General features: G+C 30.7%; 1 protein-coding gene across 1 annotated transcript in view; it reads right to left on the bottom strand.

Moving 5' to 3' along the window:
- Positions 1–17,397, bottom strand: part of LOC125839868 (putative wall-associated receptor kinase-like 16) — a 36,829-nt gene extending 19,432 nt beyond the window's left edge. The window contains exons 1-3 of the mRNA XM_049518853.1: positions 16,554–17,397; positions 16,280–16,450; positions 15,853–16,110 (exon numbers count right to left, since the gene is read on the bottom strand). Coding sequence (XP_049374810.1) covers positions 15,853–16,110; positions 16,280–16,450; positions 16,554–17,397 — 1,273 coding nt within the window. The remainder of the gene's footprint in view (positions 1–15,852; positions 16,111–16,279; positions 16,451–16,553) is intronic.
- Between the last annotated feature and the right edge of the window lie 784 nt (positions 17,398–18,181).

Below are 18,181 nucleotides of genomic sequence, written 5' to 3'. Positions count from 1 at the left end.
TACTTTTTTTTTAGTTGAACTGTCTCCTTTGATCATTAATGGGAAAAAAAATAACTTAAGTTTTGACATCCAAAACTTCTTACAAGGTCATTGAGAAGAGAGTACGTAAATAAATAATAATCATGTTGCTTCATTTTTTAAATGTTTTAGTTAAATTATTTTAAATGTACACTCGTTGCACGTATCCCTCACATGAAGAAAAAAAAATCTTTTAAGAAGCAACATGATTATTATTTAAACTCTATGTTCGCATTCTACTATAGAAATAAAGAGCAAGTGCTAAAATAATAATTATTTCTAATAGGGGAATTTTAGTACTAACTCAATTGATTGGCTATCTAATTTTCATCTTATTGAGTGAGTTTGATTTTCCACCCAGTAATCTCCCTTCCTTTATTTAATAATAATAATTTAAAAAATCCAATAAAATTTTATATATAAAAAATCCATTATAGCATAATGGATATAAATTTCAAATGCGTTTTTTATATTTAAAAAGTTGTTTGAAGTACCTTATTAAGAATTACGTATGTTTGATAAATCATTCAAACGTCATGAGATGCTCTATGCATTGAAAATAAGGCACTTGTTTTAGGTTCTCAAATTTGAATGGTATTTTTATTTTTTTAGCAATAATAAGATTATTATAAATTTTCTTAAAAATAATTTTGAAAAATTGAATAGTTTGTTTCAATCTAACTTTATGACCACAAGATTCAAAAGTTTTCTTTACTTTCTTATTAAACTTCAAATTTTGTGATAAATCAAAATCAGACAAACAAATTGAAACGGAAGAAGTACTATTTATAGAACAAGTAAAAAATTTCATCTAAAAACAAAGATACAACTTTGAATCTTAGCATATTTTTTTAAGAAATATATTATCAACTTTGCATCTTGAAATAATTTTTAAATAAATATATTATCAACTTACATCTTAAAATATTTTTTTAAGAAATATATTATCAACTTTGCATTTTAAAAAAGATTAGATGAATAAACTAACTTTAAATTAAAAAAAAAGTATTAGTAACTATTATTCAAAAATTATAAGGCCTTCGATTCATTTTTTTTTTTTTAACTTTAAATCATCATTTGAGTCGCTCTGACGTTTATTTAACCTTTTCAGAATTAGATACTCAATTAGTAGGTCATCTTTGGACGAAGTCAATAGCCTTGTTTTGTTTCATTTTAAAATGGGAAAATTGTATATAATAGCAAAGTATTAATTCAAATTAAATGCTATAAATAGGGGTGTATATAGGTCGGTTTGGTTTGGTTTTTCATTAAAAAAAACCTAAATCAATTAGGCAATTATGTCGGTTTATTATATCTAAAAACCAAATCAAACTACATAAAGTCGGTTTTTTTCGGTTAAGACTTTAGTCGGTTTTTTTTGGTTTTTTACAACTATACAGTATTTGAAAAAGAGATCGAATATATTTTCACTTACCTGTGTGATAGGCTAAACTTAAAATATGTTAAATGAATAGAAATTTTTGAAAAGACGGTAAAATTCACATGAGTACAAAATATTCTTTTTAAATATCAAGTCATTATGTTAAATTAATAAGATTAAAGGTTACAGGCAAATTGAATACAAAACAAAATATTTACAAAGTAAATTGTTAACTTCGAATTTGAAAAACTATAACAATATGATTGTAACTTCGGATCTTAATACAAAATAAAATATTTACAAATTTTACAAGTCCAAATTTGAAATAAAATATATAAACATTGAAAACTATAAACTAACTAAAAATATATTAACGAAGTGGATTATAAATAATATTTTTTGTCTATAAATTAAATTAAATTATATATATATATATATATATATATATATATATATATATATATATATATACACACAGAATTTTACAAGCCCAAATTTGAAATAAAATATATAAACATGAAACTATAAACTAACTAAAAATATATTAACAAAGTAGATTATAAATAATATTTACAAAATTTTACAAGCCCAAATTTGAAATAAAATATATAAACATTGAAAACTATAAAGTAACTAAAAATATATTAACAAAGTAGATTATAAATAATACTTTATAAATAATATATTATGTTGGTTTGGTTTGAGTTCGGTTTGACTTTTTTTCTTTTAATACCAAACCAAACCAAACCAAGAGTGGTTGGTTTTTTTTTTCAACCGCCAAACCAACCAAACCAAACCACAAATCAGTTTTTTTTTTTTCGGTTTGATTTGGTTCGTCGGTTCGGTTTGACTTTACAGTTTGACTTGTACACCCCTAGCTATATACATAGTTTGATTTAATTGTACCCATAGCAAACTGTTGCTATTTCACCTCTCTCCTGGTGAATCTCGCTCGCCACTCTCGTTCTCTCCCTCGCCTCTCTCGCTTTTTATGCAAATGCAAATGTATAAAATGTGTTTGTGTTTGTATAAAGCGAGAGAAAATTGTATATATACATATATTTCCGTTCCCCTCTCTCCCCTCTCCCAGATTTCGTTCTCTCGATTGCTTTTAATTTTTATGTTTTCTTTTATAAGTAGGTCAATTGACCAAGATATATCAAGTTTTATGTCCTTTTTAGTATTTTTTTTTCTTTTATTGTTCGATTCATTATTGATAAAGATTTGCAATTGTTAGCTTTTGCGTTCTATTATTTTAATCAACTTATATCTTCCGAATAAGATACTACACAACTCATAACTAAAAGTACTTTGACCTACAATTTTTTATTGAATGAGAAACATAAGAAAAAATTAAAATCGTTGATTTTAATAAATTAAAAATTAAAAATCACTTCAAAATAAAAACCGTATTTGCAAAAACTTACTATATTAATTAATGCAAAGAGCTAACGACAATTGGGATCAATCATGCCTAATTAAGAACCCGGTTCATAATGAATCATGCCTTAAATATTAGATCAAGTTGGGACGACCCTTAATTATAGCTCTACTCCTGTGAGGATAAGTAGATATGAAACCAATTAAAGCCACGAATTTTCTCTAGTCTTGCTAGTTTTTCATCTTGTAATGCACAAGTACTTTTTTTTCTGGTGTTTGATATTCGTATTGAAATTCAACGAATACGGATTCATGTCGAATAGAGGCTTGTTTAGGGATAATGATGGATTCATAATCTTCACAAAGGGTGCTTAAAAAATAAAATTGTGACGTATGAAGTTTGAACATGAAACATCAAGATAAATTTTAAACTCCTAAATCAATGAGTCAATCTCTAGTATTCATACCTAGGCTAGGATTAGAAATCAAAACCTCTAATGAAGAAATTAAAGGAGTAGCCTCATCCACTTCACTACGTCCGTTGGTAATATGACCACGTACTCTAATTGGCCCATACTTAAATTTAGTGTTTTTTACTTTTATTTAGTTGAACTGTCTCCTTTGATCATTAATGGGAAAAAAATAACTTAAAGTTTGACATCCAAAACTTCTTACAAGATCATTGAGAAGAGAGTACGTAAATAAATAATAATCATGTTGCTTCATTTTTTAAATGTTTTAGTTAAATTATTTTAAATGTTCACTCGTTGCACGTATCCCTCACATGAAGAAAAAAAAAACCTTTTAAGAAGCAACATGATTATTATTTAAACTCTATGTTCGCATTCTACTATAGAAATAAATAAAAAATAAATAGCAAGTGCTAAAATAATAATTATTTCTAATAGGGGAATTTTAGTTCTAACTCAATTGATTGGCTATCTAATTTTCATCTTATTGGAGAGAGTTTGATTTTCCACCCAGTAATCTCCCTTCCTTTATTTAATAATAATAATTTAAAAAATCCAATAAAATTTTATATATAAAAAATCCATTATAGCATAATGGATATAATTTTCAAATGTGTTTTTTATATTTAAAAAGTTGTTTGAAGTACCTTATTAAGAATTACGTATGTTTGATAAATCATTCAAACGTCATGAGATCTATGCATTGAAAAATAAAGCACTTGTTTTAGGTTCTCAAATTTGAATGGTATTTTTTTATTTTTTTAGCAATAATAAGATTATTATAAGTATTCTTAAAAATAATTTTGAAAAATTGAATAGTTTGTTTCAATCTTAAGTTTATGACTACAAGATTCAGAAGGTTTCTTTAATTTCTTATTAAACTTCAAACTTTGTGATAAATCAAAATCAGACAAACAAATTGAAACGAAAGAAGTACTATTTATAGAACAAGTAAAAAATTTCATCTAAAAACAAAGATACAACTTTGAAGCTTAGCATATTTTTTTAAGAAATATATTATCAACTTTGCATCTTGAAATAATTTTTAAATAAATATATCATCAACTTTACATCTTAAAATATTTTTTTAAGAAATATATTATCAACTTTGCATTTTAAAAAAGATTAGATGAAGAAACTAACTTTAAATTAAAAAAAAGTATTAGTAACTATTATTCAAAAATTATAAGGCCTTCGATTCAATTTTTTTTTTTTTACTTTAAATCATCAAATGTTTGAGTCGCTCTGACGTTTATTTAACCTTTTCAGAGTTAGATACTCAATTAGTAGGTCATCTTTGGACGAAGTCAATAGCATTGTCTTGTTGCATTTCAAAATGAGAAAATTGTATATAATAGCAAACTATTAATTCAATTAAATGCTATAAACCTAATTTGATTTAATTGTATCCCATAACAAACTATTGTTATTTCGCCTCTCTCCTGGTGAATCTCGCTCGCCACTCTCGTTCTCTCCCTCGCCTCTCTCGCTTTTTATACAAACGCAAATGTATAAAATGTGTTTATGTTTGTATAAAGCGAGAGAAAATTGTATATATACATATATTTTCGTTCCCCTCTCTCCCCTCTCCCAGATCTCGCTCGCCAGTCTCTCCTTTGCCTCTCTCGCTTATACAAACAAAAATGTATAAATTGTGTTTCTGTTTGTATAAAGTGAGAGAAAATTGTATACACACATGCAAATACATATATCTTCGTCATATACACTTATAATTATACAATATAAATATTCCCCTGCCTAGTTCTCTTTTGCCTTTCTCTCTTTCTCTCTTTATACAAATACAGATTATACAATTGATCTTTTGTATATGTATTACCGAAACAGAAACAGATTATATATAACTACTTTCTTTTGTATATGTATAGCGAAATATACATATTTATGTTTGCTATGGAGCGCAATTATGCAAACTATAGTTATAGCATACAAATATGATTTTTGTGTTTGCTATATGTGAAAGTTGCTCTTTTAAAATTTATCTGTTAAATCACTTTAAATAGGTAAAACTCTAATTACCCATTGAAGAAATTTTCTCAATAATTACACCAACATAATTCAAGTTGATATTTTGAAAAGGGAAAATGCATAAGTACCCCCAACCTATGCCTTAAATCTCAGAGACACACTTATACTATACTAAGGTCTTATTACCCCCCCCCCCCCCGAACTTATTTTAAAAATAATTTTCTACCCCTTTTCTGCTTACGTGGCACTATCAACCAGATATTTTGAAAAAATTGTCAACACGCACTGGACCCAGAAGATAGTGCCACATAGGTCGAAAAGGGGTAGAAAATTATTTATAAAATAAGTTCGGGGGGGGGGGGGGGGTAATAGGACCTTAGTATAGTATAAGTATATCTCTGAGATTTCGGGCATAGGTTGGGGGGGTACATATGCATTTTCCCTTTTGAAAAGGGAAAAGGTACAAGTACGGAAGTACCCCTAGACTATTATCGAAATTCCAGAGACAGACCTTAACTAAACTAAGGTCCTATTACCCCCCTGAACACATTTTTTTGTAATTTTATACACCTTTTGGCTTACGTTGCATCCAAATATCTCCCACGCGCTTGAACTGCGTGGAGTCACGGAGTGTGCCACATAAGCCAAAAGGTGTACAAAATTGAGTTCAGGGTAATATGACCTTAGTTTAGTTAAGGTGTGTCTCTAGAATTTCGATCAGAGTGTAGGGGATATATACTTATGCTTTATCCCTTTTGAAAAATCTCAATCTTAGGACTCAAAAGATTTTTAAAAAGAAGAAAAATCGTAGGTAAACTCCAACAAAGACATATAACTTTCATAACATAATAATCTATTTTTGTGCATACACAATTATACTGTATGATAAAATTTAAAATAGTAATTGGATGTTCTTTGCTAGTGACAGATAATTGAATATTAATAAAGCTAACAATTTGATCTTGAAAGGTGATGGGATAAGACTGGTTCAACATGCATGGGTCATGCACGCTTCATAATGAGTAAGGTTTGTTATATTGAGCCAACATGTATCAGAGATTAGACTTTTGTAAACCACTATGTTCTTTGAAAAATAATTTATAAGTAGGCGTTTGGTTATATAATTTGGAGTTCAAATATTAATTTCAAATCAATCTTTATTTATGATATTTGAATAAATAATGAATTTTAATTAATTTATATTTTGATTTTAAATTTCAAATCCTATTGAAGCCTGAAGGGCAGGATTTCAACTCCAAGTATATGATTTTAATATTTTTTTTAAAAAGATCCATAATTTTAAATTTTGTAAGAGACACACTAGACGTGAAGAGATTGTTCTTACTATTTGAAGGATTATATTGAATAATAATTAATTAATACAATTGTTGATTTATTGTACCATTGAATCTTTGTGAAATTTTGTGTATTTGAAAATTAATAATAACGTGTAATCACAAATATTTATTTATATCAAAAAATAAAAATATGAGATTACTTAATTAATATGACGTCTTGCGATATTTTGTTACTTATTTATGAATTATGATTTTCTTATTCGGTAAGATGGTAAGAATTGGACAGTATACAAAAACCGACTAATAAGGATGAAACTGTGGGAGGGACAATATTTTTATCCTAATTTAAGATATGTAAAGATCGACATATGAAGTTGATTGTATATCTAATTGATATGCAATATAGTTAATTGATGTATACTTTTATAATTTAATTGAAGTATACATCGACTGTGATAGGACAACTTCATCTTCGAGGAGTTTGTTGTAAATTATTAATTTGTGTATACATAAAAAGTCAACTACATAGCTAATTTATATATACATTTAGTAGATGTTTACTTCTATAATTAGTTTGAAGTATATATATAATATGATTGTGATGAGTTTTGAGTGAAGTATAACTCAAACTTATGGTATATCTTTGTACTATAATTGTGAACAAAAAGGATACTTTTCAACTGTTCCAAACTTTATAAGAAACATCCAAGAAGATCTAATAGAAATATCTGAACTCAAAATAAAAATTGAACGGATTAAAACAAAATTATATCGTAGCATTGATGCCACAATACAACAAACGTACCATTACATATTTTTTATATGTATAATATCAAATAATGATTTACTTATAGATTATTTAGCTAGTAAATTTTTAAATCAACCATAAGATTTTTGCATATTACAACAAAAATGTCAACCATAACATCACTATACGTCCTTTGATTGCTTCATCATGACGGATTCAAACAAATAATAGTAATAAGTAAATATAAACATCAAAGAAAGGTGAAATAGTTAAATTACACTACCTAAATTCAAGTTGATATTTTGAAAAATCTCAATCTTAGAACTCAAAGATTTTTATTTTTTATTTCTTATTTAAAAAAGAAAAACTCGTAGGTAAACTCCAATAAAGACATATAACTTTCATAACTAAACTCCAATAAAGACATATAACTTTCATAACGTAATAATTTATTTTTGTGCGCACAACTATACTGTTTAATAAAATTTAAAATAGTACTTGGATGTTATTTGCTAGAGATAGACAATTGAATGGATAAATCTAACCATTTGTACTTGAAATGTCATGGCATAAGACTGGTTCAACATGGGTACTCATGCACACTTCCTGATAAGTGAGGTTCATATAGGGAAAATTACGCGAAATGACAATTATCTAGTGTATATTATGTAATATATCTGTAGTTTTGATTATTTTTAATTTGTGGTTATAGTTTTGCGAAATTTTGCTATTCGATTTCCTAATAATATAAATCTAGAATTTGTATAATTCGATTCCTGATTGTATAAATCTACAATTTGTATATGCTTACCCTAACTATTTGCATACGATTTATGAATAATTCATAATAAATTACCATGTTTTTATATTGGCAAGCGAAATATACAAACGGAGTTCTGCAAAACTCCTAATATATAAATACAAAATTTTGTATGTACTTACTTTGTTTGTATATTCGCAAATGAAATATACAAACAGACAAGCAAAATATACAAACCGCAACCTCCATAACGAACAGAACTATAACTATATATAGAGTGCAATTACTAAAATTAAAACTATAAAATCTTATTATGTCTATTATCTTTGCTATTTCTGAAATTTTCTCTTTACTAGTTTTCGAACACGAGCGTTGCACGTGTATACGGTGTTAATTAGTATAAATACTTCTAAAATATAAGTATACGATGTGTAAAATACAAGCTCGAATCAAGGAACGATTATATTCAACTGATATTATCATCATTGCAAGGCACATCATACAAAAATATTGTTATCAAGTGAATTTCAAACGTAATACTACAACGACTTCAAATATATAATTCTTATAATATATCAATTATTCAACTTGTTAAGAATACTTTTTTTTAATATGTCACAACACATAATTTCAATATCGGCATTATAGTTGTAAAATATTTAATGCCTTAAAGTTTCTGTCTTCTTTTTAAGAAATAGTAGTCTCCACTTCTTTATAGATGCATACATATCGATAAGTTGTCGTCGAAGGAGAGTAGTGTTTTGTAATAGTTGTAGAGAAATTCGATCAACATATGTCTTCCATCGGATGGTTAGTAGATCATTATCAAGTTCATAGTGTACACCTACAAAAAAATTAGTATTTATCTGTTATAAAAATAATCATTGTTTAAATATTTAATTGACATGAATATGTACCCTTCGTCTTCTTTGACTCATTCAAAATTATTAATTCTGTCATTTGTAAATTTTGAATTATGAAATATAGCACAATCATTTGTGAGATATTAACAATATGGTAGAAAAAAGAAAACACTATAAACCAACAATTATATGGTGCAAAAAATAAATGCATATAAAAGAAAAGATAACTTTGAATTTGTGTATATACATACTTATGAACCAACCTAAAAAAAAATTACATCTAAGAAAATAAAAGTTCAATGAAATAGAAGTATTTTCAAAGGATAAATAAACATAAAATAAAAGTATTACTCCCTCTACATAAGTTTAGATTCCAGCATTCATATAATTAGACATCAAATTAAGACTTAATAAAACAAAAGTATTTTCATAAAAAAAAGAAAAGAAAAAGAGAACAATAAAAGTACTGGTCCACCTTACTTAAGTTCAGGTTCTACTGCTCATACAATTAGATACAGAGTGGTAATATGATTTAAATATAAATAGGAGATATTAGGAGATGTGAAAAGACTTATAACTGATTTGAAATATAATATTTAATGTAAAATTATGTCTTTTTGGATTCTTAAATATAAAAAATAAATAAGAGAAAATGAAAAGGTTTTTACCTAATGACATTATACGGTTGTTTAATGAGGAATTATATCTTCTTGGTTTATTAATGTGGTTGAAGAGAATAGGAACGGATTTTGATGAGTGGTGCAACTGTTTAATATGCTATTATTTAATATCTAATTATTAATTAAATATAATGGGAAAAGGCAAATATGAAAAAAAATAATAAGTTTCATGGTATTATAAGAACTGAAACGTTTTGACCAAAAAATCAAAAATGAAATAGAAATGAGAAAAAAAAAGAAGAGAAAGACAATTTTAAAATTAAAATAACAATTACGGATACCTAGTAGTAGTATTTATGATAGTAAAAATGTTCTCTAACTGCATTATATTGATTACAACATATATTCATAATTGGATATTTTTGAGATTATGTAAATTCTCTAGCCTTTTATTCCTACATAATTACTATTCTGTAGTATTAAATATTCATATAATTACTAATTAGAAAGTATATTAAGAGATTCTTGAATCGGGAAAAATCTAATTCTAAAAAATTGCAATTAAAAATTCACGGTAACTTGATTCAAAAGGGAATAAATTATATATCGATAAATAAAGAGTGCATGTTATTGTTTTGTAAATAATATTTATTTATTATTGCAAAGAGTATTCTTACTACCTATATTTAAAGAGTTGAGAAATTTACAAGAAACATACCTGATAAATGGAAAAAGGCAAATATGAAAAGAAAATAAATAAGTTTCATGGTATAAGAACTCAAACGTTTTCACCAAAAAAACAAAAATGAAATAGAAATGGAAAAAAAGAAAAGAGAAAGGCAATCTTAAAATTAGAAAAATAATTACCTGGAGATTCAAAATGGAAGAAAATAAATAATCATGAACTTCACAAGTATTCATATAACAACTCTGCTCGACATCAAGATTAAATCATCACTGTTAAACAAGAAATATAGATATCAAAAGATATGTTCATCACATTTTTTGTACATAAAAAAAACAATTTATTTGGAGAAATAAAATATTCATAAAAATTTCAATGCATAATATGAAAATATTTTACCTCATGTGATCTTCAATTTGATATAAAAAAAAAGCATTTCATGTGCACAACAAATCTAATCATATTTGCAGCTGCAAATAGTAGCAACGGATCAGATTACTTTGTCAAGAAGTAGAGGGCATTTGTAGTATGCATGAGGTCTCTTGAAGCGAGTATTCTCCTAGTCCCTAAGTAGTGCATTTTTAAGACTATTTTCTATATAGTGTTGATTTCCATTGCAACTGCCGCTAAAAACTTCAATGTCTTAGAATATAATGCACCTTAAATTTGTGGTTAAGAGGATGATTCCAACAATTTAATTGGATTTACCAGCAATAAAAATGGATGTTAAAAGTGCATATTTAGACATTTTCGGATTGGATTTAGCAGCTATTATAATTGCAGCAGCTAAACAATTACTGTTAAAGCTTGTGAGTTTTAGTGGTAATTTAATTGGATTTATCGACAACCGAAAATGGATGCCAAAGGTCAAAACTCAAAACCAGTCATTTTGGGAATGCATTTGCCGTTAAAGGCTGTAACTTTAGCAGCAATGAAAACCAGATATAATCAAGAAGGAAATCTATGTCAAACAACTACTATGAATATGGAGTTAAAATAATGCTAACATAATCCTGACATCCGAAGAACCTGATTCGAAATTTTAGGTTCTGATTCCCAAATCCTTAAGATGTTATTAGTTGCGTTTTAAGTCATCTTTGTTGGGTTTGGACTTTGGTCTAATGAGAGTGGAAACTGAAAGATAAAATAAGCAATGATTCTCTGTTTACATTGCAGCTTTTCTATGTTATCTAACGCTCTACTCTTCACATTTTGAGGTAAGGTTGGCTTGAAATAAAATTTGTTTCAAATGATTTGACTATTGGATTTTGTCAAAATGCAATATGCAACAAAAGAAAAAAAAAACTCTTATCATTAAAAGGTCGGCCATATATAATCTGCAAAGATCTCCAACACTGCATCTTAAAAGAAAAATCTAAACTGAGAGGAAAAAGGAAAGGAACTTACATTAGATCAACTTGGACTGTATTTCGGAAGCAATATACAAGAACTATCTGAATTGGGGGTATTCTCGTAAGAGTCAACTGGAACTGTGTAAAAATCGGAAAATTCATCATGATCATTATCACCCTGTCCATTTTGATTAGACGAAGAGATTCCAGTTAACTTCCTCAAATCTTCAAGTTTAATAGCCACTTCCTTCATTGTAGGCCTATCTTCTCTGTGTAATTTAAGACAGTTATTCACCAGCTCAGCTGTTTTTTGGAGTTGCTCAAGATTCCCTTCTTGCAAAACATGATGATCAAGAATTTGAAATAAGTGGTTGTTATTCACGGATGAAACAAAATAATCAGCCAAATTCTTTTGTTCATCGTTTCTATCTCTAATGATAGGTTTCAACCCTGTCAAAAGTTCTGCCAGAACTACTCCAAAGCTATAAACATCACTTTTCTCTGTCAGTTGACTTGTCTGAAAATATTCAGGATCCAAGTACCCTGAAGTTCCTAAAACCAATGTAGCCACATGTGTTTGATCCAGAGGAATTAACTTTGAAGCTCCAAAATCTGCCACTTTAGCTGTGTAAGCATTATCTAACAATATGTTGGCAGACTTAACATCCCTATGAATTATAGGCATGGACGCAAATGAATGAAGGTAAGCAAGTGTAGTGGCTACCTCGGCTGCAATTCTGAAACGGTTTTGCCAAGTTAACCAACTCCCTCCACGTTGGTTGTGAATGTGCTCGTAAAGATTTCCTTCAGAGACATACTCATAAACCAATGAAGGAACTTCATCTTCCAAACAACATCCAAATAGTCTTATCACGTTTCGATGGTTGATTTGAGTGAGAATGACGACCTCATTGATAAACTGCTCAATTTGACTCTCATCCACAATTCTAGATTTTTTAATGGCAACTATGCGAGTATCACGTAGCACACCTCTATATACAATCCCATTGCCACCACGACCAAGAATTCTATCATTGGCATAATTGTTTGTAGCTTTCTTGAGCTCCTCAGCTGTAAATATTCTTGTTGCTTCAACACCACCCTCTTTAGTGGAGATTCTCTGTTTCAATAATAAACCACCATTTTGTTGGAAGAACTTCTCTCTGACTTTAATCAATTTTCTTTTCTTGATGCTGAAATAGAGCCAGGATATCCCAACCACTAGGGAGATAAAGCCGATTCTGATGCTGAAGGCTGGTACAAGATGGCGGTGAACTACACTAAAGGGCGAAATCGCCGAGTTGATCGGCGATTCCGATTAATGACGCCGAACGATCCGCTGCAGCACAAATCTGTAATAACTATAAATACTAGTTAGAGTTTTAGTTTGAAGAGTCGAACAATTGTTATAATTTTCATATATAATAGTACTTTTTGATATTTTTGCTCTAAGTTTGAGAGGGTTTCATTTTCTAGATTTGGAGTTGTGTCTCTTGGATTCTTCATTCTTGGCTTGTAACAAGACTTAAATCTTCATACCCATTTGAATGCAAGCTCATTTAGGTATAAATTTCTATCTCTTGATGTGTGGCTAAAAACCCCAATTCTTGGGGTGTGATTTAGCGAATATGGGTTAAGATAATTGTTGGGTCTTGCTTGTTGATAGATTAGATGTAGTTTAATGGTGATTTCGTCTAGTAGTTGTGGATGAATTTAACAAATTTGTAGTTGCAAATACAAGTTTATTTATGTGTTTTTGGGTTGCTCGAGAGAGAAGTCGTGAAACCAAGACTACTAGATTGATGGCCTAAGGAGTGGCTCGACATGAGGTTCAGCTTGAGAGAGTGAACCCTAGTCCCATATCCTAACACTCAGCTCGAGAGAGTGAGTGGGGTAAGACGTAGGTTGGTCTTCATGCGGCAAGTGGGTGTCCGAGAGGAACCCATTTGAAACGGGGTAAGTTGCTTGAGAGAGAACTTATTTCCACATAAAGTTTAGCCTAGTCACTATTACTCTATAAATTTTCTATCGAAAGCATGTACCCAATAATTTAGATTAACCCGTATTCCGGTCACATCCCAAGAATCCCCCTCTCATTGCTTAGATTTCCTTGTTGATTTTGTTAATTTTAGCTTACTTGTGACAAAATTCCCATTTGATATTTGACACTTTTGTATCACCCCCTTAATTTACTATGTTTATACTTGTTTGACAATATTTTTTGATGAAGTATCGTTTCTTCATTAACTCACATTCAACTTTAATAGTGCCTCCGCCATTTTACAATCCTGATTTCGCCTCTGTTGTTACACATAGGCCAAAAATGTGATAATCCAAAGTATGTAAAGTATTCTAACATTTGCAAAAACTCACCATAGTTAGAGCAGCAAATTAACAGCCTCTCCTGTATATTAAAGATAAAATGTCCATAAACAACCAAAAAATTTAACAGCGTTTTAGTCTGTAATCCTAATTCCAGTCTACTTAGTGTTTGAAGAACTTTGTTTTTGAAATTCAGAATCATCAAACAGAGGAATTGCTGTCTGTAAACAATATTTAATATTTCAGCGGCGTAGAGATATGATCTGTTATCTGTATATGAGAAACACAAAAACCAAAAAGAAAAACATCCTCTAAATACCCACGGAATATAATCAATACTTTCTTATATTCATTAAACAAATATGTTATGGACATAACTAGGGAAAACGTTGTCTAGGCAATACTAGAGGCACAAATATTTGGATAAGGAAGAATTGCCCAAGCTACTCTGTTCAAACTCTGGATACTCTTTTTGAATATTTGAAAGACAGCTATAATAAATTCCATATCCTATATGCTTGCCAATATTACATGGAAGAAGTGCATTTATTTCACATGCTTTATAGAGACATGAATCGCGTACAGGAAATCCAAGCGACTTGCAAAACACATCACAAAGGGAAAAAAATAGCACATACAATGCAACATGACATTACTACTGAGACCAATTCTACATTGCCATATGCAACAAAGCCAAATTTTAGGTTTCTGACTCCTAGAAGTCATCTTTGTTGGAGTGGGAATCCTCCACCACATCTTACCCTCATAGTGTTTCCGTTCCATTTTATGCGGCATCATTTGACTTGGCACGATATTTAAGAAAGAAAAAGAAAACTTTTGAAACTTGTGGTCTAAAACAATCCTTAAATTTGCTGCTAGGAGGGTGATTTTTTTCCCGACAATTTAATCAGATTTACTAGCAATAAAAATGGACACGTATCATCAAAAGGTACTGTATATGAAATGTGCGAAAATCTCCAACACTGCATCTTAAAGAAAAATCTAAATTGACAGTAAAAGGGAAAGGAGCCTACATAACATCAACTTGGAATGTATGTAGGATGCAGTATGTGAGAACTATCTGAATTGGGAGTATTTCCATAGGGGTCTATTGGAACTGTGTAAAGATCTGAGAAGTCATCCTGATCATTATCTCCCTGTCCATGTTGATTAGACACAGAGACTCCAGTTAACTTCCTCAAACATTCAAGTTCAATAGCCACTTCCTTCATTGTAGGCCTATCTTCTCCGTGCAAGTTAAGACAGTTCTTCACCAGCTCAGCCATCTTTTGAAGTTGCTCAAGATTCCCTTCTTGCAGAACACGACAATTAATAATTTGAAATAAGAGATTGTTATTCAAGGACGAAACAAAATAATCAGCCAAATTCTTTTGCTCATCGTTTTTATCTCTAATTACAGGTTTCAACCCTGTCAAAAGTTCTGCCAGAACTACTCCAAAGCTGTAAACATCACTTTTGTCAGTCAGTTGACTTGTGCGAAAATATTCAGGATCCAAATACCCTGATGTCCCTTGAACCAATGTAGCCACATGTGTTTGATCCAGAGGAATTAACCTTGATGCTCCAAAATCTGCCACTTTAGCTGTGTAAACATTATCTAACAATATGTTGGCAGACTTAACATCCCTATGAATTATAGGCATGGATGCAAATGAATGAAGGTAAGCAAGTGTAGTTGCTGTCTCTGCTGCGATTCTCAAACGGTTTTGCCAAGTTAACCAACCCTCTCCACGTTGGTTGTGAATGTGCTCGTAAAGATTTCCTTCAGAGACACACTCATAAACCAATAAAGGAACTTCGTCTTCCAAACAACATCCAAAGAGTCTTACCACGTTCCGATGATTGATTTGAGTTAGAATGACCACCTCATTGATAAATTGCTCAATTTGACTCTCGTCCACAGTTTTAGATTTTTTAATGGCAACTATGCTAGTATCACGTAGCACACCTCTATATACAATCCCATTGCCACCACGACCAAGAATTCTGTCATTGGCATAATTGTTTGTAGCTTTCTTGAGCTCCTCAGCTGTAAATATTCTTGTTGCTTCCACACCACCCTCTTTAGTGGAGATTGTCTGTTTCAATAATAAACCACCATTTTGTTGGAAGAACTTCTCTCTGACTTTAATCAATTTTCTTTTCTTGATGCTGAAATAGAGCCAGGTTATCCCAACCACTAGGGAGATAAAGCCGATTCCGATACCTGAATAATTAGGTGGAATTTAACTTTTATTGTTCCAAAAAGCATTCTGTATTATTCAAACAAAGTCTGGATTTCAAAAAGAAAAAAAAATTGAGTTGATCTTTGTCTTAGATCATAATCATCATAAATACCAAAATTTGTGGTTATGAAAGTTTTCCAAGATATTTACCTAAAGAGAAGTTGATCCATGGGAATACAGAGTAGGGAGGAATACAACCACGACCATCATTTTTGCCATCATCGGTATATCCATCAGGACAAGAGCAATTATAACTCCCCGGGATGTTTATGCATATCCTTTCACACAAATTGGTGCTTGGATCAGCACATTCATCAATATCTGGCAAAACCAAATAAATAGAATACTGTTATATCAAACCACATGAGTTGATCAAATATGCAGCATAAAGGTTTAAAGGTGTCAAATTTGTTCCTATATATACCTTGGCAGCCTTGATTGAGATAAGGATTGCCATGATAGCCTGTATTACAGCTGCAGCGGTAGCCACCAAGACCGGTATCCGAATCAACACAGTGGCTATTTTCTCTACAAGCATAATCCTCTCTTTTCAGAGCTTGCGCGCAAGTAAGACTCCCGATGGCCCAGTCCAGGACAATGGGCACAGTGGCCTTTAACCTCTCATAAAAATAATCAACAGTTAGATCATCACCTAGATCTGGCAAGCCTCGGAAAAGGAAGCGATCAGCCTCACCCAGAAATGCATAGCCACATGAATTAAATGACCAAATGTCGGTATGGTTTCCGGTGCTAGACATGGTTGTGTTATAGTATTTCAATCCCTTAGGAATCTGTTTCTGGCAGCAGCCTTTTCCCATACACTCTCCTCCGTTCATCACATCCTCTTTGCTTGTACAGCTGACATTGCAGCCATACTCAAAGTTGTTAGGCCCCGAGATGGAACCATAGTCATCGCAACCAACTACAGTAAACCTATTCAGCGCAGAGAAACTATACGGACTTGATTCTAAAAATGTGATGGAAACCATATCCTGATCGAGCAGAGCTCCGGTGGAGTCATAACATCTCCAACCAAAGTCACTGGAGATGCGCAATTCAGCATCCGAAATGTCGTACACTTCAATATTGTACTTTCCTATAAGGGCTTTCTGAGAACCATTAATATAAATGTTGCAGTCAATTTCGAACCCCGAATCAAAAGCACAGCCTGAGCCAATACCGAATGGGTACGGAACCGTTACATTCCCACACTGCTTAGGGCATCCTGGTTTTGTGACATTGGTACCTCTAGTGATGGTTTGGGCCATGGTTAATTTCAATATTAACACACAGATATAAAAAGCAAGCAAAACCATTTGTTTTGGGTGCATGATTTTGAGTTTCCAAGATGATGCAAACTCAAGATTCTCATATATTAATAAAAGCAAAGAGCCAAATACAATTGGGGATTTGGGGTTGCACCCGAAGGTGTTGCCTAATGGTTAATGAAATGGTTGAAACCCATAAAATCTCATATTCAAATTTCAATGAAGATAAACAAAAAATAGGTGTTTCTTCTCACTTGTCCTAGTCTGGGTGGACAGTTACCTCATATATGTTGTTGATAGTGGAAGTTGATAAATATCCCGTGGAATTAGTCAAAACACACGAAAAATGGTTCGACCTCAAAGGTCATAACACTAGAGTCAAGTGGGACGACTCTTAAACACTATATATATTAATAAGGATGTAAATAGGGCAGAGTGGATAAACCTTCACCCGTTAAAATTTTTACCTGCCTTGCTCTGCTCTGTTCAGCATTTTTCAAAAAAAAAAAGTCCTGCCCCATTTATGTTTTCTCTATTTTTTATTTTATTTTTAAAAAAAATATTCATTTGTAGTATTCTAATTTCTAAGTAACAAATGTTGACTTTAATTGAATAAAAAATAAAACCTAACTTGTACATCTTGGCAAGACTTTATAAGAAGCAGTTTTGTCACTATACACCATGAGTTGTGGTGTAGTGGTAAAACTGTTTCACTCTTAATTAGAGATCTCGAGTTTGAATTCTGAGTATGGAGAAAATTTTGCTGGGAGCGCCACTCCCGAAT

Source organism: Solanum verrucosum, unplaced genomic scaffold (genome assembly GCF_900185275.1).
Source record: "Solanum verrucosum unplaced genomic scaffold, falcon-dt-bn FXZP01000177.1, whole genome shotgun sequence".
NCBI lineage: Eukaryota > Viridiplantae > Streptophyta > Magnoliopsida > Solanales > Solanaceae > Solanum > Solanum verrucosum.
Note: the sequence above shows the minus strand (reverse complement) of the source record. Positions and strands in the feature narration are given on the sequence as shown.